Here is a 24827-nt window from a genome sequence, read left to right on the forward strand (position 1 = left end):
TGTTGGGTCATCCATGTTAGGACGTCATTTGTTCGGACATTAGTGAACAAAGAAGTTATGTCCAAGCTAGCCATGATATCAAGGACAAGTTATCCAAAAAATGTTAGCCTTGCTTACACATTGCATCACGTCCGGTTACTTCAGATTTCAAGATACTATATACAAGCAAAATCATGGGCTGGCTATGGGTAATCCTTTATCCCCTGTACTCGCAAATATTTACTTAGAGGATTTTGAAACCAAGGCTATCTCTTCCTTTATTTTAACACCTAAAGTTTGGAAACGCTATGTAAATGATGTCTTCATTATTTGGAGCCATGGACATGATTTCCTTATGGTTTTCCTCGAACATCTAAATAGCCGACATGAAAGTATTACGTTTACTGCCCCTTGAAACGGATAATTCCCTGCCTTTTCTTGATGTCAAACTGACCCGCTCTTCTGGTATACTCAAAATATCGATATACAGAAAGCCCACACATACCAACAGATATCTGCATAATCAGTCCCACTTCCCTCCTCATAAGCTTGGAATAATTTCCACCTTGGGACATACATAGATCCCGTTCTCTTCTGGAAGACCCAAATGAACTTCTTACAGAAATAAATCATCTCAAAACTTCTTTCAAAGTTAATGGATATTCCAAGAGAATCATTGAAAGATTCCTTCTTAATCCTCCTAGATATCACTCAGAAGAAACAAATAGATTCAAAGGCAATATATATATTCCTTACATAAGTACAGTTTCACATAAATTAGCAAACGTTCTAAGAAAATACAATATCAGAACTTTGTTCACTCCATTTCCAAAAATCCGTTTCTTAATAAGCCACCCAAAACCTTGTCATCATCATCTTAAATACCCTGGTGCCTATAAAATATTGTGTGGTTGTGATATTCCTTATTTTGGACAGACAGACAAATCTGTCGAATTGCGTATGGAAGAACACATGAGGGACATTACTTACAAGAGACAGCGAGCCAGTACATTATCAAGTCATATCCTTTTCTCGGCTAATCCTAATGATGAAAACCAAAGTCGCAAAGTCTACTGGGAAAAATCTACTAACATCTTCCGTTGCAATGATGAACTAGAGAGAAAAATCGTGGAATCTAGGGAAATCATCTTCAATCCTGCTCATCTAAATAATAACTTGAGCTACAACCCCCCAGATAGTCATTCAGCTGTAATCATGTACTGGCGTTCACGAGATGCTACTAGCACGCACTTTCCCAACAATACAACAAACGAAAGAACAGCTTTAAATACAACCACAACGATTTAATGTCAATTATGTATAGAGACTCTCTAAGTTGTTCATAGTTTATTTAAGCTTCAGTGTTTTTGTGTTTTTTCTTTCTTTTATAATGTCACCTGATGAAGGCTGTTACAAGCCGAAACTAGTCGTGTTTTAATATTAAAACCTTTTTACTTAAATCTCAGTTTTAGTCATTCAATTCTCTTTAAAAAAATATGTATGTTAACCGAGTCAATGATCATTCTTTCATATATATACACACACACACACCCACATACAGGGCCGTCGGAAGCGGGCATGCAGAGCATGCGGGCGCCGCCGCAGCCGAAGCACGGTTCATAAGTTCATATTTAAGAAACAAAATTTTTATCATAAAAACAAAAAATCCTTAGAATGATCAATATTAAAATAAATAAGGCCGGATACACCGAATAAAAATTAAAAGAAATTGTATATTGCCGCCTCTTTGATCAGCCGGCTGTTTACAATTTTGCAGCGAGAGCAGGCTAAACTTGCCTGCAGAATGTTGTGTCTTCTGCAGTCTATCTGGAGTGAAACGGTGAACATGCGCAGAAACGAATTTTTGTACAAAACATTTGTTGCTAGGTAAACCAGTCAGTCATATGGCACGCATCTCAGTAGGCTACTGACAGTAGCGCAGTGCGGACTATTATTTCGTCGCTGTGTCGTGTTGTGTAATAATTTCTTGTGGGTATAAAATAGAAATGGAATCAAAAATTAAAAAAAAGTTATCCGGTGCACAAAATCGTAAGCGTCATGCTGCGAAAGAAGCAGATATTAAGAAACAAACTAGGGCTCTTAATAAATTTGTTAAAATATTCTGATGCAGATTGTAACCAACTCAATACATCAGAAATCAGAGTTGACGAACCGTGCACATCATCCAGTTTACATAAAAGTACTATTGCAACTATTGAACAAGATAACAAGACGCATGTTTTAAGTGAAAAACAGTTAGGAGAAGATTTAGTTGACCTCGAAACTAACAAATTGTTAGTCTCTGTAAATTTAGAAGATCCAGGTGAATGGGGAAATATTGATGAAAAATTACGAGTTGTTTTAATTGAAATGGGGCCTGTTCAAAAGAAAAATATAATATATCCCAGAGATACATATGGTCGTAAATTTGGCGACACGTATTATAATAGAATAATGGAAAATGGGCAGCTGGTGCCAAGAACATGGCTCATTTATTCCGAAACTTTAAATTCTGTTTTTTGCTTTTGTTGCAAACTTTTTGCACCTACTGAATCAAGTAGTCTTGTAGAAGATTATAACGATTGTAGAAATGTAAGTACAACTTTGCATAGACATTAGACTAGTTTAACTCACATAAAAATTTTCTTAAAATGGAAGGAACTTGATAAAAATTTAAAAAACAAAACTGCTATTGATTGCCAGATTCAAAGCATGTATGAAATGGAAAAGAAACAATGGACGAGTGTTTTAGAACGCTTTGGCTACCAAGAAATTATAAAATTCCTCGGTAGCCAAAATTTAGCTTTTCGCGGATCATCTGATAAATTATATGAAAGGAATAACGGCAATTTTTTAAAATTAGTCGAACTGTTTGCGAAGTTTGATCCCGTTATGGATAATCATGTTGAAAGGGCCCTACAAGGAAACAATAGAGTACACTATTTGAGTAAAGACAGCCAAAATGAAATATTGGAAACTTTAAGTAACGCAACCATGGATACAATTTTAGTATCAATTCGAAAATCTAAATATTATTCCATAATTTTAGACTGCACACCTGATGCAAGTAAAACAGAACAAATGACCATTATTATTCGCTTTGTTTCCTGTGACAATGGAATTGTCAAGATCAGGGAAAACGTTTTAGATTTTGCAGATATATCAGATTCCACAGGACGTGGTTTATGTGCAACAATAATGGAACAACTGGAAAAATCGAACATTCCCATTGAAGACATGCGAGGTCAAGGGTATGACAATGGGGCAAATATGAAAGTGAAAAATATGGGCTCCAAAATTTGCTTTTGAACAAAAATCCTCGAGCTTTGTACGTGCCATGTGCTGCACATACTCTAAATTTAATCATTAACGATGCAGCCAAAGTGAATGCAGATACAATTAGTTTCTTTGCAATTATTCAAGAAATATACAATTTCTTTTCATTCTCTTACAAATGTTGGGCAATCCTTTTAAAGTTCGTAAAAAATTTAACATTGAAACAGCCATCAGAAACGCGATGGTAAAGTAAAATTTATGCAACCCGCCCTCTACGATACAGTTAGGAGAAATTTACGATACACTTTTTGAAATTTTAAATAATGAAAATTTTAATAAACTCAGCATGAAGCACAAACATTGTGCTAAAATAAAGGACTACAAATTTATTTGCTCTCTTATAACTTGGCATGATTTAACAGAATAAACCCTGTGAGTAAAATGCTTCAAGACAAAAATGTGAACATTACACTTGCTTTAGAATCTATCGAAAACTTAAAAATATTCTTACAAGAGTATCGATCAGATACAAATTTTAAAGAAGTTCTAAAAACGGCAAAAGAGCTGAGTGAAGAGGTGTTTGGAGAAAAAGAATTTAAAACTGGTACGGAAGTTCGACGACGAAAGAAGACACGACAATTTGAATACGAGCATCATGACGAAACGCCACAATCACCAGAAGATAAATTTAGAGTGAATGTGTTTTATACACTTCTAGACGTTGCAATGTGATCGTTAATAGAACGTTTTGAACAACTAAAAGCATATTATGATAATTTTAATTTCTTGTATAGATTACTACAAATTAACAACGAAGATTTACGAAAAAATTGTGACGATTTAGAGACTCTCTTGAACGACGGCGACAATAAAGACGTAAATGCAATAGAACTATATGATGAGTTATGTGCTTTCCGGGATATTTTTCGGAAGGATAATTTAAATATTCAAAGCCCTTTCGATATTCTTAATTTTATTGCGTCGAATAATTTATCTTTCCCTAACTTTTCAATTGCTTTAAGAATACTATTAACCTTACCTGTTAGTGTAGCGAGCGGAGAACGTTCCTTTTCCAAGTTGAAAATGATTAAAACCTACTTAAGAACACGTATGTCACAAAAAAGGCTTGTTAGTTTGACGTTAATAGCTATTGAAAATGATATATGTGCGGAGTTAGACATTAAGACCATTATTTCTAATTTTGTGAATATGAAATCAAAAACCCTAAAATTTTAATTTAAAAAATTTCAAGTATATTTATGTAATTTAATTTATTTTCTGTTATTCTGTGAAGATTTTATTTTTCGAATACTTATATTAAATGTTCTAATTATTTCTGAATTATTTTCTTATTTTTTCATCTATCTTGAGTTTCTTTTATTTTCCTAAAAGATAGTTCCACTTATAAAATTTATTAAAAACTTTTTACAAATTACTAAGAATTTAGTAAAATGCGAGAATTTTTTTAAACTTTAGTTCAAATAAATTTTAACTTTAATTAAAATTCATTTGAATTTTGTTAGCGATTCGGGTCGGTGAGAAGGCTATAATCTCTGTATCATTATATTCAACGATTAAAGTGAAGTGGCTTTATCAAAATTTGCTTTAACTTTTGAGAATTTTTTGAATATTCGGATTTTTAACGTTTATCCTGCCTAGTCGACACCCCCTTTATTCGTTACATTTAGCGAACCAACGTGTGGCTGTTCTGTCAAAATTTATTTAAGAAATTTCAAATAATTAAAATTTTTATTATCGTAAAAGAACCATACACGCCCGAATAGTTACAGGGGCGCTTAGATAGAAATTGCATGCGGGCGGCAAAGACCCTAGCGCCGGCACTATATATATATATATATATATGTGTGTGTGTGTGTGTGTGAGCCCGTTTGACGAGAAAAGAGCATGATAATATCACGAGTTCCAGCTTGAAGCAAAACCTGGGACGTGACGCTCTCCAGCGGGAACGTGTTAAAGCTATGAAATCTGTGAGATACATTGATATATTCGATTATATTTCATTAAAAAAAAAAGTTGGTCGCGACTCAATCTGATTACACGACTCATAATTTGGAAAACAGTATTCCACACAAACGAAAGTAAAATAAAAATTAATATTCTTTTAGTAAAACAGAGTAACTGATAAATTTACTGCTTTAAATGTAATTGTTTCTTTAATATTACAAAATATTCTAGAAATAGTTCATACACTTTTTTTTTGTTATGTTAATATAATATTTTATCCATTATATTCCTGGCATAATATGATTAGCTAAGAATTGTTTTAATCATGAGATTTCGAAAGTTACATATCTAGAATGGGATTTGAGAAATCATCCGATATGCCACAAAAAAAATAAAAATAAAATAAAAAAAGAATAAAAAAATAAATATATACCAGCTACATGTGTGTGTTTTAACGTAAACGTTAAAATTTTTTAAATAAAAAATAAAAATTAGTATTAAACTGAAAAAAATATCAGTAATTAGTGAAACATTCTGTTTAACTTTAAGCCTACATTCAAACAGCTATAAAATACATCTACCGCTGAACAGTGAACTGTCTTGGAGAGAAATAAATCAAGAGTTAGAAAGGGATGCCTCTATCTGCCACTATCTAATATATATTTAAATCAAGTAATAATAAAATAGAATAGAAAACACAAGTTATTAAACTATTCGTCTAATGCAGTGTTTTTTTCACACTTCTGATCGCGACTAAGTACACGCACAACATATACTGTACTACATTTTGATGCTCTGAAAGGACAAAGAAACAAGAACCTTGAGGTGGTACAATATCTAGGCAACTCATAATAAAGGTGTGGCAAGCTCGAAATCCTTTGCCACCTTCAAAAAAAGGTTTTAATATCTTTTGTTACCAAGGAGCCGTATCATATATTAGCCTGAAATATCTAATATGAAAAGCTGATAAGATAATCTGTTCTTATCATCTTAAAATCTTATACAGGCACCCAGATATTAAACTGGGTTTTGATAGTCAGCAAAGGTTGGTCGATTGGTAGAGCCTCTACTACTAATGGCGCACGCAAAAAGTTAAGCAAGTTTGAGTGCGGTTAGGGGTGAATTTGATGCTATTGGCACACTCTCCGTCGACGAGTCTTTGGACCCCCTCACATAATAATAATAAGACAGCGAAGTGTTTGGAATTTTATCCACCTTTAACTGGAATTGCCTGCCAGTGCACTATTTTCATGTAAAACGTGAAGTCAGAATCGTGTGCCCGATTTTTGCAGGGGATATACATCCCCTCCCCAACAATATTATATTGCAAACAAGAAAAACAAATAGCTTAATTGCATCACTAAATACATATGGAGACAATTACAGTCTATGTATTTAATATGTAGCGACAATTATTGAAAATTGGTGACGACTGGAAAGAAAACGACTCTACATAATGAAAAATAACTCTTCTACAGAAGAGTTGTTTTTTATTATGTAGTTTTTCACTATATAGCCCCAAACACAGTATCTAACAATACATTGTCCTAACAACCTATTACGAATTTTCAGTTGCAGAAAATACATGGTCAATCTGTTCATAATGTAGTCACTAGTACAGAAACCAACCGATAAAGCAATGTTTCCAAGCAAAGAAAGATTTATATAGCTTGAAATCAGAATACAATTTAAGATTTTTTGTATCATTAAGACAGTTCGACAATGCCAATTTTATAAATCAAATTCATTTGAAAACATTCAAAGCAGAATGCTGTACGAATGTTTACAAAGTTTAATATATTTTGAACTCCTCTTGAAGTGGAACGCGGGATGCGCCTACTTGGTGTTAACGTATTATAAAGCGTTCACACCGGGTAATCTGTAAGATACACTATGACATTTTGTATTCTGCTTCATTATAAAACATGATGGCCACGAGCCTCGAAAGTAATCTCATGGCCCACTAACGGGTCGCGACCCGCAATTTGAAAAAAAAAATAGTGCCCTACGTAGTTATTTGATGAAGCCAGGAATTTAGGGGTGTTGGTAGACAGGGAGCTGAAGTTTAGGCGGAATATTGCAAAAGTGGCTACAACAGTTCATAGGATTACTTGGTTGACCAGCAGAGATAAGCAGGTTATTATCTCTCTTTATAAGGCCCTGATAAAATCCTATCTGGACAACTGTGCACTGATATGGTCATCTGGCTTTCTTGGAGATGAGGAAGAGGAGGAGATCCAGAGGCGAGTGATTAAAACGGTGGTAGGTGTATGAGTACTGTTTATGAGGATATGTTGAAGATTTGTGGATTACAGAAATCGGTTGACAGGTGGAAAATATGTGAGATGACAGAGACATAGAAATTACTAATAGGATTGATATAGAAGAAATTTAGTAGCGGTATGGTGGGGCTGGGAGGGGGACTAGGGCTCATCTTTGGAAACTGATTAGCAACGGTATAAGGAGGGCTATATTTTTTGCTTAAATGACAGTGGAATCGCTAGTCTGTTTTGGGCGCCATGTCGGTGAAGTGCTTGGAACAATGTTTACAGTCATCCTCAATGACTTTATGGACTTCATGGAGTGATCTGTGTAATAATAATAATAATTCTGATACCACTACATAACAGAGAAACCTAAACTGTATATATTTCAATTAACGTGTGGGCTCTCGTCCGGCCTTGTGATTAAGCAATATGTTATTTTTCAACATTACATTGAATATTTTTGCATATGTTGTGTAGACTTCCCACCCCCCCTGATATCACAATATCTATTGATCGAGGTCATTTTCCGATGTACAAAAGAAAAGTATGCCGGGGTTTAGTATCCTGCAATGGGGTCATCACCCGTCCTGTACTTTTCATATACAAATGAACAGTGGTTGTTCAAGCGAGGAAGTTGGGGAGAGTCTGTTTAGATTGCTCAAAAACAATGGCATGCTATGGTTGATGAAAAATCCACCAGATGCTTTTAGCTATGCTATTTCAATGTTGGGGAAGTAACTATTTTTGGCTGTGAAGGAAAGAAGTACCAGCCAAGTTGTTAAAATTATTTCAATCAATAAGAACTTTTAAAGGACTATGTGAGTTTCGTTGGAATAACGCCGAAGAAACAAAACCTGTGAAGTTAATACTGTATATTATGTACACTACGGCAGAGAGAATATGAAAAGATTAATGGAATTCGAAATCGAAGACTTTCCAAACGAAGAGCAAATATAGTCTTCGCGAGAATGTAGTTTTAAACATACATTCTTCATGCATTAACTTTTGAAAATTTGTTTTTGAAACGTTACTTTTCGTAGTTGCAAATATTTTTCGTTTTCTCTTATGTTTATAAATTGGCTTGTTCGGAACTATTTTTTTGGGAATGGATGAATATAACTACAAAGTCTGCGGAAGAATACAAAGCGACTGGAGAAACTAGAGGTCAACGCAAGACACTCACCACGTGTCTAATGCGTTTGCTTGGATGTGGTACGTTTCACCTGTATGCAAAACATGTCTATTAATAGAAGCCATTAACCTATTCATAATATTTCTAGTTGACATGAATCGGAAATAAATGAAGTATGAAAAGTACGTGTTTAACTGGTAATGCTAATTTGACTTTGGGCACAAATGAATTCCTTTATAAACTAGCATTGTATTTAATACTCAATGATTCATATTTTATTTAAAAAATTAATTATGGTCTAAAACTCTAAATAAATAAAAAGTAACGTTATAATTTTATAATAATTTCATTAATTAAGCCTACTGTCACCTCCCTAAACATTTGCTAATAATCTACGCAATTATTGCATGTTTAGCTTTTCAGTCAGTTATTTCCATTTTTACACACAAAAGTTTAGTTCTTCTTACCTGGAAATGCATTTGGATAAATATCCTTATTCTCCTCTGCAGTCTAGATTTAATTACTCTTTACATTCATGCAGTAACTTAAAGTAACTATTAACTTCTTTCGCACTTAATGAGACAATTAGAACATCAATTTCACTTTCAGCTAAGGAACTTCACTATGAATCTAGAATTCCACATTACGCTAAAGGAATTTTAATTACGCAGAGCTGCAAATATAAGTCGAAACACAGATTCTCTAATTCATTGATAATAAATTACGCTATTTCGAAACAAAGCATTAGTCAACAAAACTTATTAAACTGCTCCACACAAAACGCCCTCTAATGGCGAAAGTATTAACTGTTCTCTTCTAACAAAATTATCACCTTAAAGTGGCTGTCTAAACATAAAATTATCATATCCAGTGTTCCCGATTTTCAATGCACGAGGTACGTAAATATGCAGAAATTAAAAGAAAAAAAACCATACATATTATGCACTAAAATATAAATATCGCAATTTTCTCGTTCTTGTAATTTTGTACAAATAATGACTGTGGGGTTTTTCGTAAGTACATAAGCCTGATAAATATGTGTATAATTCACTGTGACATTCTACCAGAAATAGAACATTGCGTTTGCGATAAATAGAGTGTCTTTGATAAATATAAGATACCATTCAATTCATGACATCGTTTTTGACCAAGACCCAATTTTAACAAAGGCTTCTGACATTAAAATTGTCCAAACTTTCAGGATATGCAAGTTCTTAAAAGTAAAAGTTCATTCTAGTTACTTTTTCAATGGCAGGAAATATTCCATCGATAATCAGATGATTTGATTTGGGAAATGCCAAATGTACACTGCTGGAAAGATTCTCCACTGCGATATCTTATCGAAATCGAGATCTAGTTTTCCCTCGAAGCATGTAATAAATCACTTTAAAACACGATAAGCCAAAAATAAATAAATAAAAATAGCACCAGCACATCGTCAATTCCAGAAGCCTCGTATGCAATATTATGGAGGAAAGAAAAAAAAAACATACACGTAATTTAAATTCCTTAACAGCAGCAACCCCCTATCTTTAATACAGTGATATCATTCTCCTTACATTTTAGTGTTGGGGAAAAATTCCCATTGTCTTCTACAAGAAAGAGTGAGCACGCTATAAAAATGGTAATGGCAGACCTCACCTGAGTGTTATGAAAATTAAGCACGCTATTGTCTTCTTCCTGTGCACAGGCTAAAGGTAGGGTCTGATTCGAGTGGCAAATAAGGTAAGCGGTGTATCAGGAAAGGGGGAGAAGGGCTATAAGCCGGCACAGTAGTAGCCTGCATTTTTTTAAGATAACGAAATAAAAACTAAACATAATATTTACTACTTTGGAAAAGAGAAAGTGTACATAAAATGTATGCTAACAAAGCGAACTTATCCTTAACCATTTTCTTTTCTTTTTATTTTTATGTTGCTCCCACCCGCAAAAGGTTATTTGCAAACCTACAATATAATTTATATCGTGGATGGTTTAAGGATTTTTTTCTATTTTTATCAATTTTATATATAATAATAATTATAAAATTAATAATAAAACTACACACGTATGTCAAGGTAAAAATGATTTATTATACAAATATTTCATTTTACGTATCGTAAGACATCAGTGTAAATGGAGAACAACAGGGATGAATTTGAACAAATGAACAACAGAGCGCATGCGCTGTATTAGAATCACTGAAGAGAGGCAGTCGAGCGTTCGTTAAAATAAAAACACTAGTAGGCTGCAGGGAAAAAAATCACCATTTAATACATATACTTGAAGATAATTGTTTCCCAACCGTTAGGGTTAGAATGCCAATCATTACAATTAAGAGCTCGTCGCGAAAGTAGGGCTTCAGCCTTCCTTGAATAAACGTTCATATTTATAAGTAGATCTATGTAAACGTTTAGTGTTATCCCATTGGATCCCGTGGAATGCGCTCTCGATTCCATGCTGCGCTAGAATAGATTTATGAAATTTGGTAATTTCATAATTTATGAAATTTAAGCCTGAACTGGTCTTGATGTTAAAAAATAGGATTTTTGACTGATCTTCCTGTTTTTTGTAATACGAGTAAGATAAATTGCAAGAACATCAAACTTTATAAACAAGCGATGGGTCGTTAATGAAACTTCTCTTCTGGAGAAGGTAAAATATTGTGAATTTGTTTGTTGGGCCTGAAGGCAGCGATAAGCATGCACTTCATAATCTCTGCTACAAGTTCAGAAACGCCCTTAAAATAATGTGTAAGAAGGAGTCTTGGACTTCTTTGCCCCCCCCATGAAACAAATGGAAGTCTGAAGGTGCCAAATCTAGGCTGTAGGATGGGTGTTGTAATTTCCCAACCATCACAGCGCAACCACTGATAAGTGATGTGGGCATTGTGTGGAGTAGCGTTGTCATGCACCAAAATCACGCGGCTTGTCAGGAGTCCTGGTCATTTGCATCGAATTTTGGCTTTCAGTTTGTCCAACGTTGCATTGATTATTCTTCCCTTCAGCAAGAAATCCACCACAGAACGCCTTAACGATTCCAGAACACCGTGGCCATGACTTTTCCGGCAGTAGGAATAATCTGGAAAGTTTTGTGTACAGGAGATTATAGATGTCTCCAGAGCATGTAGTCTTCCTTGCTCTCCGGAGTAAAGCGATGAACCTACGTTCGTCTCCTGTGATTAGGCAAACGAGAATATCCTCGCCTTTGTCTCTCTCTCTCTATCGCAACAGATTCTCCAGACATATCCACATGCATGTTGCATTGTGCTCCTCCGATAATTGTCGGAGCACCCAACGGGAGCACACCTTTCGAAAGCCAAGGACATCGTGAATAATTTCGTAAGCACGGAATTAGTTCACCACTCGTGCAATTTCACGCAGTTTCACTCGCCGGTTTTCAAGAGCAATGCCCTTAATGCGCAAAAGCTTGTCTTCTGTCCTGCTCGATGAAGGCCTACCGCCCGATGTCGGTCTTCAATGTCATGACTCATTTTAAATTCATTTCACCCAAAACGCGCTTGCTTCTTTGATCACTTTTCGCCATACACAGCAACCAGTTCACGTTGAATGTCACTTGGTGAAGCTCCTTTTGCTTACAAAAAGCAAATAACTTCGAGGTCACCTGTTTTGGACCAATCCGCACAGTAGTCGCCATCTTGTCTGGAATTAGCTGTGATGTAACGCCACACTGCAATGGAGGTCGTTTTGAACGTTATTAACAATTCTAATTTGTCCACCGTGTTTTTTCACATTCCCTTTCACTATTATTAAGAAAAAATGCGTTACCTTACTTTTTGGAAACCCCTCGTACATATACTATACTCTCTCTCTCTCTCTTAAAAAATAGCAAAATTCTGAGCTTCTAGGACAAATGGATGGAAATGCTCATATTTCATATCCAACCAAACAAGCGCTTTAAAAACCGTACAGTCAACCTTATTTGTTAGCATATATATTATATATATATATATATATATATAATTATTTTTTTTTAAATAACCAAGTTTTTTAGTTAAATAACCAAGTTTTTTAGTTAAATAACCAAGTTTTTTAGTTAAATAACCAAGCTTATAAAATTACTTGGTAACCCTAATATATATATATATATACGTGGGCTGTTCAATAAGTAATAAGACTAATTTTACTGTGGCGAAACCACTCATCATAATATTAATTTCTGTGGAATAAAGAAATTTTGCTGTATGTATTAAAAGAGGTTGATAGATGGCATATACGGGCTGATGTGCCAGAGTGTCACGTGACTAAACGCAAGTGCTCTTCGGCGCGCCTGCGAGGCGCGACCAGTCTTCGAAATGGAAGCGTCCTTGGAACAGCGTTATGCGATTAAATTTTGTGTGCGTTTGCAAAAATCGGCATCGGACACTTTTAACATGATACGCGAAGCTTTCTACGATGAAGCAATGTCGAGGGCAAGTGTTTTTCGCTTGCATAAAACTTTTAAGGAAGGAAGGCAAAATGTGGAAGATCTTGAACGTGAGGGAAGACCTTCAACGTCCATCACAGAGACAATGATCAACACAGCAGCGATTATCATCAAGCACGTCGAAAGGAAGCGTCCATTGCTGAAGAATGGCTTCTTATTGCACCACGATAATGCAAGGCCACATATTGCTGGTTGTGTAGTGGACGTTTTGCAGAAGAACACAGATATCCTACCACACCCTCCATACAGTCCTGATCTCGCACCGTGCGATTTCTGGCTGTTTCCTCAGCTCAAGAAACTAAGAGGCCGCCATTTCGAAAGCTACAAAGCATGTGTAAAAGCTGCGGAGGCGGTTTTGAAAGAACTCTCAAAAAACGGACTCTCACATGTGTTTAAGAAGTGGACGCAACGTTGGGACAAATGCATCGCGTCTCACAGTAGTTACTTCGAAAAAGACCATGTAAATGATGAAGATTAAAGGTAATCTGTTTTCTGTATAAATACAGTCTTATTACTTATTGAACAGCCTACATGAAAGAATGATCATTAACTCGGTTAACATACTTTAGCACGTACTTTCCCAACAATACAACAAACGAAAGAACAGCTTTAAATACAACCACAACGATTTAATGTCAATTACGTATAGAGACTCTCTATGATGTTCATAGTTTATTTAAGCTTCAGTGTTTTAATGTTTTTTCTTTCTTTTATAATGTCACCTGATGAAGGCTGTTACAAGCCGAAACTCGTCGTGTTTTAATATTAAAACCTTTTTACTTAAATCTCGGTTCTAGTCATTCAATTCTTTAAAAAAAAAAAAAAAATATATATATATATATATATATATAGAGAGAGAGAGAGAGAGAGAGAGAGAGATTTAAGTGTATCTGTTTCATCTCCTTTCAGAGATTGTAAAATTCACAACAAAAGAGAACATTTAACTTTCTTAGTTTCATGAGTGGACGATGCTGCACACAAATTAGCTGCCATGGCCTATCTTGTCTGAACTTGTACGAACATGTTGTTCACTGTGATAAAAAAAAAGACTGCGGTCGATTGGCAACAACAACAAAAGAAACATACAATCAATCTAGATCCGTTTCGAATAAATCGAGTAAAATGTATCTAGATTGGTTGTACGACTGGAAATCATCTTTCATCTTAGTCACGAATTTGCATCGATACTCACTATTATTTTAAAAAATAAATAAATAATAATCCCATTAGGAATATCGTATAGGAATAAGATTTTTACCAACGAGAACATAAATGACCGCTTCGAGTGTTTTTAAACCAACATCATCGCAAACAGAAAAGCAAATGGCAAAAGTGTAACAGTACGTGTGAAGCAATTTAATCTTGATGTGTCAAATTATACGTTCTCAATTTCTGACTTGAAATGTTTCGTGCCAACTTTGTTTACCTTATTAATTTGAAAATACGGATTTTTATCCGAATTTAGTAAACATAGGAGTAACATTTGCTTATTTATAATTACACTTGTCTGATAGCATGTTAAATTCATCATTTCAAGATATTGTAACAACAACAAAACATTTCACTTATATTTTGAATCACAACGATAGGATTTTCAAATAGCAAAAGCAATACACGCTGAAGTTTTTGGATAGCATAATATCCCAAAGATGTGTCCTGGTTATATGAAATACACTTGTCCGCTTTTAAGTTTTTCACATTTGCATTTACCTATTCAATTTACATTGTACAATGTAAGTCTGCATATGCATAGTAGCTCTGATTTGGTAGACAGATTTTTAATGAACTTTAATATTTAGGATCTATACCAAAAATGGTTTCAATGAAATTCTAGAATGCTTTCTCATTCGAAAATGGATCTAATTTTGTTTGAAAATCGGTAGATAGCTGGACTTAACCTCTCACAGTCTCCGAAGATGTGTGCATTACCAAGGCCGGTATTCTAAGAGGTAAGATTGGTTTATTTTAAATGGTATTTATTTGAACCCACTTGTGCCGCAATTTCTGTGACTGTGTTTGCTAAATTGCAGGATTAAAAACCTGTGTTTTGTTTTCCTTGTAAAAACCGTGCTTGCCTATAACGAAGATTGACAAATTCTGGAATCGGCTGGAAAATAGTCCAGATAATGTTACTGTTGTCTGTGACTGAACCATACTGGTTTCTCTTCTGAAACGTTACTACAAAGCTTTATCGATTCCCAGTGTTTATACTATGCATATAATTTTGCATTGTATAAATTTTGCATAGTACTAAATGTTTCATAAACATTTAGCCCTAATGATCCACCAGTTCAGTTTATTGCCATTGATTTTTATTATTTCTGGTTGTGCATAGCTACTGAGCATAACTTGGTTCTCTTCTGTAGGTTTATATATAAGCCAACTGTTTTGCTATCAATTTGGTGTTATCAATGACAATGAAATTGAACAGTTGGATCACTACATATACTGTGGACTTGAGGTAAAGATAACTGCCATCTGTAAAGAGTAAATGGCTTAGGTATCTTCCATTTAACTTTAGACCGTTTTCTTCCCGATCAAGAAGTTTGAATATTTCTCCAAGGTTTGCTGTCAGTAGTTTTGGAGATATTGTGTGCCTCATCCCATTATCTCTTTGTATTTCCACAGTAGAGTCGTTTCCATTGAAATGAATTACTGGCGTTGTATCGGAGTATACTAATTTGATGGTTCCTCCACTGTCTGGTTTCGTAATATTTTAAGTACTACACAAGTTTTAAATGAATCAAAAGCTTTCTCGTAATCAATATAACCAAGACATAATGGTAGTTAGTATTCGTTACACCGTCCAATAATCTGTTGGGCAACTTGAATACGGTCCAATGTGCTAAAGTAACTTTGAAAGCCTGCCTATTTTATTGGTTGTGCAAGGTCTAGAGTTGCACAAAGCTATGAGCCAAGACTTTCATAAACACTTTATAACGACCGATAGTAGACTGATGGGTCAAGTTCAAGTCTTCTAATTCACCTTTCTTAAGTATAAGGGTATTTTTCCATGCTCTTGGTACATTGTTTTTTTTTCAGGCATAAGGTAAAAAGTTTTCGTAAACATTTCTTCAACATGTTTTAGCCCTAAATTATTCCTAATACTCATATTTCTTATTTTGCCTTTTCTTGTTTTTGCGAACATTATTCTTAAAAATTTAATTTCCATTGCTTGTGTTTTCCCAGATATTTGAAAACTTCAAATATCTGGTAAAACTACTCTTCAGATCTTTCCTATTGAGTCTAACACTATTAATGTTTATATTTCCACTACGATTTACAACCACATTCTCACTCTTTCCACTATTACTATGCAATCCATAGTTCTCTGTTACACTATTCCAGTTTCTTCTGCAGTTCTTCTGAATGTGTCCAACCATCCGCAAACACAGTTATTTTCTTCTTTCTGGTCATTAACCACAATCTATGACACTATTCATCAAAACAATGAACAGCAATGGAGATAACACACTTCCTTGTTGTAGTCCCGTTTTAAGTGTAAGCCACTCCGAATTACCAAATTTTTCCTTCACACAGCTCTGATTTAACATACATAAAAAAGAACGACTATTATATAAAAAGTATCCCACTGTGTTTTCGAATTTAAGAAAAATTCTTAAATTAGTCTTCAATATTAGTCAGTTTTGTGTGGAACTTGGCATATTTGTACACTCAGGTCTGCATAAATTGTCTTTTTTCATGCAAACTTAAATACATTATACATATTTACATTATATTTGTCGGTGGGGTTAGCCTACTGCAGGGGTGTTCAACCTTTTTTACTACGCGAGCTACTTTTCTATAAAAAGTTATTCGGCGATCTACTCTCTTATATAGATCACGTTCCCCCAACCTGATATCTGATTACGCGCAAATAAACAACTAAAATAATACACAACTAAAAACTTTATTTGTGTATTTAAAAATTTATTCTTCACTTTTAATTATTTCAATACAACAGCAACAATAAATATATATATATTGGAATAAACTATTTATTTCTCTATTTTGGAAAACCAAAGTTAGAAAAAACAACAGATTGATTACAAACTCACAAGTTACAGGAAATGCTGGTTGATTAAAAAAAAAAAGAAGTTAATGTGAAATTTGGCATTGTTTGGACCTCGCAATATTTTCATAGTCAAGTTGATATGAAGAAGTGGCCAATCGCAGACAATCATCCAAATGATCATTTATAATTTGGTTTCTTAATTGATTTTTTATGACGGTCATATTTGAAAAAGCGGATTCTGACAAGTATGTCGATCCGAAACACGACAGAATTTTTCGCGCAATATCAGTTAATATTGGGAATTTTTCATGTGCATACTTCCAAATGACTTCATTGTTTATTGATTTTAAACGTAAACTACTCTGAATGTTAATTATCTCAAGTTCTACCTCAGCTTGATTTATATCAAACAGCCCACTAATTTTAATTGAAATTTCTGTGATGTTCAAGTTTTCTTGAAATGGATTATTGATAAAAGATACAATCATTTCAGTTTTATTAAAATCTTTAAACCTTGAATTTATTTCTTCCTCAACTAATTCTATTTCACGAATAAATTCTTTTAAATCGTAGCGAAGCATTTCTTGATTTTGTTCAAAACATTTTAATAAATATGGGAGATGTCTAAATTCGCGGTCATTTATATTTTTCTTTAATAAAAGTAAGCATTGTTGGAAAGTTTTTATTGAACTTAACATGTCAATTAAATTTTAATCTCTACCTTGTAACTCTAAATTTAAATTGATTAATTTCGTACAGAAATCTACTAAAAATGATAAGTGTAACAACCATCCTTTATCACTCAATTGTGGATAAATATCTGTTTTTTCATCAAGAAAAATTTTTATATCGTTAATTAATACAAGAAATCTTTCTAAAAATTGACTTCTGCTGAGCCAGCGAACATTATTGTACAACAGAAGTTCCCTATCATCATCTGCCTGTAATTTAAATAACCGCCATTGCAGGCCTTTTCCTCGAACAGAATTTACAATTTTAAATGTAATATCCAAAACATCTTTTGTGTTTAATCTTTTACTACACAGTACTTGTTGGTGAATAATACAATGGTAAGTTAAAAAATCTGGATATTTGTCATAATTTTTACATAACGAAATGAAGCCTGATGTATTATCTATCATCAGTAGTAATAGACACAAGTTTAAAAGCGGAAATTTGTGTTGTTTCACAAAGTCATCAGATGTCGAAAAAATGTCTTCTCCCCTAGTCCTTCCCAATAATGGTATGATTTTCAAAAGTTCTTTACTTGAATAATCTTGAAATACCATACGGATAAATGCCATTAACTGAGCAATATCAGTGAAGTCGTTTGATTCATCAAATTGTAATGAAAATGCAACACACTGGTGAATGTCTGATATTAACCTGGCCTGGAAACTTTTCTCCGGCAATTGGAACTCTTCCTTTCGGCAATTTGAAACCTTGTCTGCGGCCTAGAAATAGTGTCTCTCTCTCGCGACGTCTCGAACCGAGAAGGTCCTTTCTAAGCGGAAACTCCTCTCTCAAGCAACGTGGATCCGGGCAGTCTCTCTGACGGTGACTCTGGACCGGGCGACCTTCTCTCTGACAGCAATTCTGGAACCGGGATCCCTTCTGCTTGCTTCAGTCCCATTTTATTAGGCCTCCTCTGAGACCTCGCATGAAGTTTGGCAACCCCCAAAGAATCGGTATGTGTCTTTCATTTTAGGTTTCAAGTTCGGCACGCCTTTTGTTCTCCTCCACTTTCTTTTGACTGTAAGTTGCAGGCCATCGGAAAGTTGTTTGAACTCTTTCTGACTGACTTCGGAGATGTTTACACTTAGAGACTGCAAGCCTTTATCTTTCTCATACATACGAGTTTCAATAACAATCTTTCTAATGCCGCCATGTGCAGCTTCGGTGACAAAAACATTGCCTTTGTTTTTAACACTCTAATATATTCTTATTAAAGCAGTATATATAGTTAGCTTCAAAAGAGTTATTTACAAAACCGTCTAATACAAATTATACCGAAACAAACAAAGTTTATTTTTTTACAATATTCACATGGTACTTAACCTAAGTAAAAAAATCGATGTAATGTGTTTGGAATATTTAATATTTAAGCTATAATCGAGTTTTTACACTTTGCTTATAATTATATTCACTCGGCTCGCTGTTTGACTTCCACTGATCCAAATTAATTCATTTACTCGGACTTATAAGAAAATTACTGATTTGACAATTTTAACGAAAAATAAATAAACAATAGCAATACACTTAAAGCGAATTAAAAATAATACAAAATAATGATAAATAAAATATTATGTTTCCAGTTTTAATTAAATTTGTAAGTAAGGAGGAATACACAAGAGATCGACCTAAAATCGCTCGCGATCGACGGGTTGAACACCCCCGGACTATTGGCTATGCGCTTCGCAACCATATGCCTGGGGCAGGAGTGTCCTAGGTTCGATTCTCGTCGACGACGTGAGGAGCTTAAGGATCTTCCTCAGCCATAGACAAGTTAACCGGTCTTGGGCATAGACAGCAGGGTTTTTTCCCGCTAGTTTATCTGGGATTTTTCATCCCGCAAGCAGGCAAACCGGCCACGTGAACACACACACACGGAACAGTCAGGAATACTTAAGACAAGCCCTCCAGCCATAGGTCTGATCGGTCCCGAGCCCGGATAAAAATAGGGGAGATTGAGATAGTGCCGTACCTCCCCGTAAAGGGACTCACGGTTCATTCATTGAATGAACATTATATTTCATAATTTAATGCTAAAAGTAAATCGGATTTCAGACAATTCTGAAGCGTTTATTTTTTTATCGATCCTGTTGCAGTTTCTTTCCACAAAATTTATTTATTTTGATAAATATAGAATTAGTCATCAAAACTGAAAATAGTGTATTTGTGTTTGTGTAATGGGAAACCTTTTTGCTCTGTAAGTTCATCTTGGAGCTGTTTTTAGTGAGGAGCGCGTAGAAGAGACATTCAATAATACTATTATTAATTCATCCTATTCTATTATCATTCATGGATTTAAATAATCTTTCATACCATCCGTTAAAAATATCATTCAACGCTTCAGAACTGTAGGGTTTATGAAAGAGAATGATTTTAAATTAATGAGGATAATATCCGATCAGCAAAGTATTTTAATCAGTTTCTGAATTAAGCTAGAGGAGGGAAGCCTAATAATAAGGGTACAACTATATTTTCTTTATATGTTCTCTGGTATCTTTAATGAAAAACGAAAAAAATAACGAATATAGTCCAAACAGAGATACTTGATTTATTTTTGTAACAACTTCTTTTATGAATGGATTAGATTTTGTCTTCATCAAATCTATCCCACAATAATTATTAGATCGATTATCCCTATTCGCCATAATCATGAATAATAACTATAAACATATAGATCCTTAATTCTTAAAAATGTTAAATATTCTGAATATATCCTTATTTCTAGGCAGAGAGAAATTTAAGTCAATCCCAATATCCACCACTCATGAAACTTGTATAATAGATAAAGTTGTATACTCTGTAGTCTGGTGGAAATGGTGTACCTCTCCATGATGGGTACTGCCAAAAGAAAGACCACTAGAGGTTTGCTTCTAGCTGAAAACATTGGGAACTTTTTCCTGTTATCAGCAGGTTTCTAAGTTAGTCGATCACAGGCAACTCCTCCTGGAAACTTTGATTTTTACCTAGCAAACTCAAAAAATCTACCTTAGAATTCAAACTATTTCAGACCACTATATACACCTGTTAGGAGTTAGGACCAGGAGATGGAAGAAGTTGATATTCTCTCAGCCTTCGTTAAAAGTAAAGGTTGAGACCGGATTTCCATTGATCTTCCAAAAAAATAGCTAGTTAGGGCTAGAGGAGCTTCGCCTATTCCGCTTGTGAATAAAATTCGTCAGAGAATTTATTTTTCTAATATCATTACATATTACAAATATGGAGAATAAAGCTTAATAAAATAAAAAAATAGCCAAATACAGAAATTTCGGTAAATCTTATTTCCTGATAATAATCTTATTTGTCTCCTGAGAAAACCATGCTTTGACTTATCAGGATGCACTGTTTACGTTAGTGTCATGCAAGTGTTGCCTGTAATTTGAAATGTGTTCTTTCTCCATAGGTCTCTTTTGTCATATGACTTGGTGCGAAGTTAATCCCTGTGGCATTCACGGACGCTGCAATCTCACGACTACAAGATATACATGCCGATGTGATGCAGGTTATGGAGGAGAGAGATGTGATCAGCGGACCAGTCCGTGCAATCCTGATCCTTGTGGAGACCATGGAAAGTGTCATGTTGTCAACGGTACAGCAGCGTGTAGCTGTCACGTATGGTATGAAGGTCAGACCCGTTGCCTTTAGTAACATAGAGTTGGAATTATAAACGGTTGGAATTATATACTTTTTCTGTATCTTGTTAAAGGACCCAAACACATTTCCACAATATTTTATGCTGATTTATGCTGATATAATCTAATCACTATAAATGTTAAATTTGGCATACGATAAAAGGTTTCTTTGGACAAGAAAATATCTGCTAGTCGTGTATTTTGTTTATTCTTCTTTTAGAACAATCAATAGGAAGATACGATCGCGACAATGCTATTATAGCATCTTTGATGAAAACAGAATACAGAGCTACAAATATATGAGGTCACTTTCGAAAAAATGATACAAAACTTACCCATTTTGAAGTATCTTTAAAGGTGGTGTGAATTTCAAGTAAAAAGACCACTAAGAATAAAAATTCAAAACAAGAAAGCATTTGACACAGAGTTGTTATAAGGAAAAACACTTATAACACTCTCCGAGATCCAGAAATGATCGTGAGTGATTGGCTCGGGATTCTGTTCGAAATTTCCTGTAATGGACTTCACAGTAGTTCCGCGCTGCATTGTGTTACTGGTTGTTAGTATGTTCGTATGTGAACAAACTCCGTAACTGTACTTTATAGAAAAAAAAACGGTAACAATTGCAGTGCGATTTTTCTATTGCGAGTCAAGTCTTGAAAAATAAGGAAAGGTGTGTGAACTAAAGTTTTTGCTGAAATTTTGGATTTTGCTTGCATATATATTTTCTAATATTGTGTTCTTATTACTACCCAACGGTAGGTTATGCTGTATGTATTTGTATTAACACACACACACGTCGTTGTTTTCTAATAAGAACACTAACATTTTTTGATATTTTGAAATTTTTAAGGGCCTGTTCCAATACGTTAATTATTCCCCTCCCCCAACGGTTTTATCTGCACTAGAAATGACTGTAACGTATTTATCGATTTAATACATATGTAGAGGTAATAAATAAAGAGAAAGAACTAGCATGGTGCACGCGCGAACGCGCGCGCACACACACACACACACACACACACACACACACACATACAAATCCTTCCGTAGTCATTCTTCCTCTTACTTGCCACATAACGAAAGAACTCTTTGGAATTTCCTTTCGCCTGCTTGGCTAACCTCTTTTCATAATCGGATTTTGCCTTAATTACCATGCTGGTCGTTTTACATGTCTGACCTTTGTACGGTTCATGAGTTTTCTGGTAACCTTACTCCTTATATACTTTCCACAACATTTTCTTTTTCTGTATCTCGTGATTAATGGTATTACTCATCCATATAACTCCTACCTGATTAACTCTCCTTACCTTAGATATACAATTTAATATTGTTTCCTCTAGATGCTCTTTAACTATCTCCCACACACTACTAACAGTCTCTTAAAATTCTCCTTTGCTTGCTAATCTTTATGCTAAAACTGCTTCAAGCTACCTCCTAAGTATATCATAATCACGTGTCTTGTAGTTCCATATATATATACCCCTTCTTAACTGGAATTCCACACGTTTCGCTACTTCCCAAGTCAAGACCACATGATCACTCCCCCCAGTTGGAGGCAATGTGGTCAGCTTAGTTATGGACAGATCTTCTGATCCTATAACTCTCTCATACCAAGAGTCCCCTCTGTCACATTCTGCTTCAAATATTATCTCCCAGTAATTGTATAAATTCCATTTTCTTCCTACTCATGTGATATTTTCTCCTTCCAATCTACGTCTCTGAAGTTGAAGTCCCCCATAATAATCACTTGACTTACATTCATCTGCTTATGCATGTCTTCCACAGCTTCTCTGGCACTCTCTGGGATACAGAAGCAACCAGTTTTATATTTTGTGCCATTGGCCTCAATCTCAAACCAGATTGACTCAGAACAGCTGCCATCTGCACAACTGACTCCTACTCTTGTTGGCTGCAATTCATCAGCAGTACCCCGTCTCCTGTGCTGTCTACTCTGTCCTCCCGAAAATGCTAAATTCAACAAATTCTATCTCTATAACTACATCATCTGGTGTTAGCGAAGTCACGCTAATGCTTATAACTTTAGCCGAAGGTTGCAGTAACCAATGCCAAAAACTCCTCCTTCTTATTCCTGATACTTCTGGCATCAGTATATAGAAACTGCATCATCCCTGTTGGTCCACAGCCACTTTTACTTTCTGAACTGAATACCCTATTCAATATTTTTGCTTGAGAGACTAGATTGCACACTTGGTCATTCGCACACTCATTCGCCTCATGGGCGCCTTCACACACTCACCTGCATCTACCCTAATTGCTTACATTTTCCGAATTTGAGCTTTAGCATACTCAGTGAACAAAGCCCTCTCTAGACACACCAAAACCACTTAGGTGCAGTCCGTCAGCATTATAGAAATCCTTCTTCCATCAAACTCATGCCAGAAGTCCACAAATCCTACACCATTCCTTCTTTACAACTTGTAAATTGATTTATTTGTTATTATCACCATTCTACTCAGTATGCCACTTTCATAGCATGGCAGCAGACTCACAAACTTCACCTTCTTCCAATAACTCTCACATCCTCCCTTATACAATACTTCTTACTTCTCAGGTCACTGGTTCCAGTCAAAACAATCAATTCTTTCACCTTCCATTTTTTTTTGCATTCTAGCAGTATTACTAATATGATTAATTTTTCCACCAGGGAAACAAGATTTTGTAACGCTTCGTTTAGTATCCCTCTTATCATAGAATCGCCATAAACATTATCTGCTTACGTTCTCTCTCTCTCTCTCTCGTTTATTCTTACAATTTTCTTTTTGGCTTCGGACCTCTTGCTTTTTTCTGTTCTAAGTTCGACTAATCTCTTTCTGTTTCTGCAACCTTTCAATCTCGATCTTTATCCTGTAAAGGATTATATGTAAGCATGCCTTCTACGTTCTCCTGAACTTCCCCCACGACACTTTCAGTATTATCACCGAATATTTATATTTTCCAGTCTACTATCCATAAGGTCCACTCTACTATCACATAACTTGTTCTCTCTGCATTCACTCTGAAGAAAATTTATCACACAGTCGCTCATCAGTTTCGTTCTTCCACAAATCTTTCAACTTTCGCGATGAGTACATCTCTCAAATTTTACACTGGACAAAATCACACAAATTTAGCTCGACCAACAAAGGCATCTTGGCCACGATTGTTCTGTAGGTACCATACCAACAATATATAGTTTGAGGCAAATATATGCATTTTACTTACGATTAACTAACTCAGACTATTTCGCACACTTAGAAAACAAATAAATACGACAAATTAACTTAGTATTATTAACATAAACTTGAATCTTTCCACAGCGTTACGAATCGACGACGAACAAAAGTAAACAAAGAATATGAAAAAAAAAATCGTTTTCGAGTTCCATATATCAAATTACTTTACTG

General features: G+C 34.9%; 1 protein-coding gene across 1 annotated transcript in view; it reads left to right on the forward strand.

Moving 5' to 3' along the window:
• LOC150100904 (uncharacterized) overlaps nt 1–24827 on the forward strand; it is a 243714-nt gene that overhangs the window by 209053 nt on the left and 9834 nt on the right. The window contains exon 15 of the mRNA XM_090401933.1: nt 21192–21413. Within this exon, the coding sequence (XP_090258059.1) occupies nt 21192–21413 (222 nt within the window). The remainder of the gene's footprint in view (nt 1–21191; nt 21414–24827) is intronic.

The sequence above is a fragment of the Typopeltis vanoorti genome, chromosome 12 (assembly GCF_054136105.1).
Source record: "Typopeltis vanoorti isolate ZY-2024b chromosome 12, IOZ_Tvanoo_1.0, whole genome shotgun sequence".
NCBI classification, from domain to species: domain Eukaryota; kingdom Metazoa; phylum Arthropoda; class Arachnida; order Uropygi; family Thelyphonidae; genus Typopeltis; species Typopeltis vanoorti.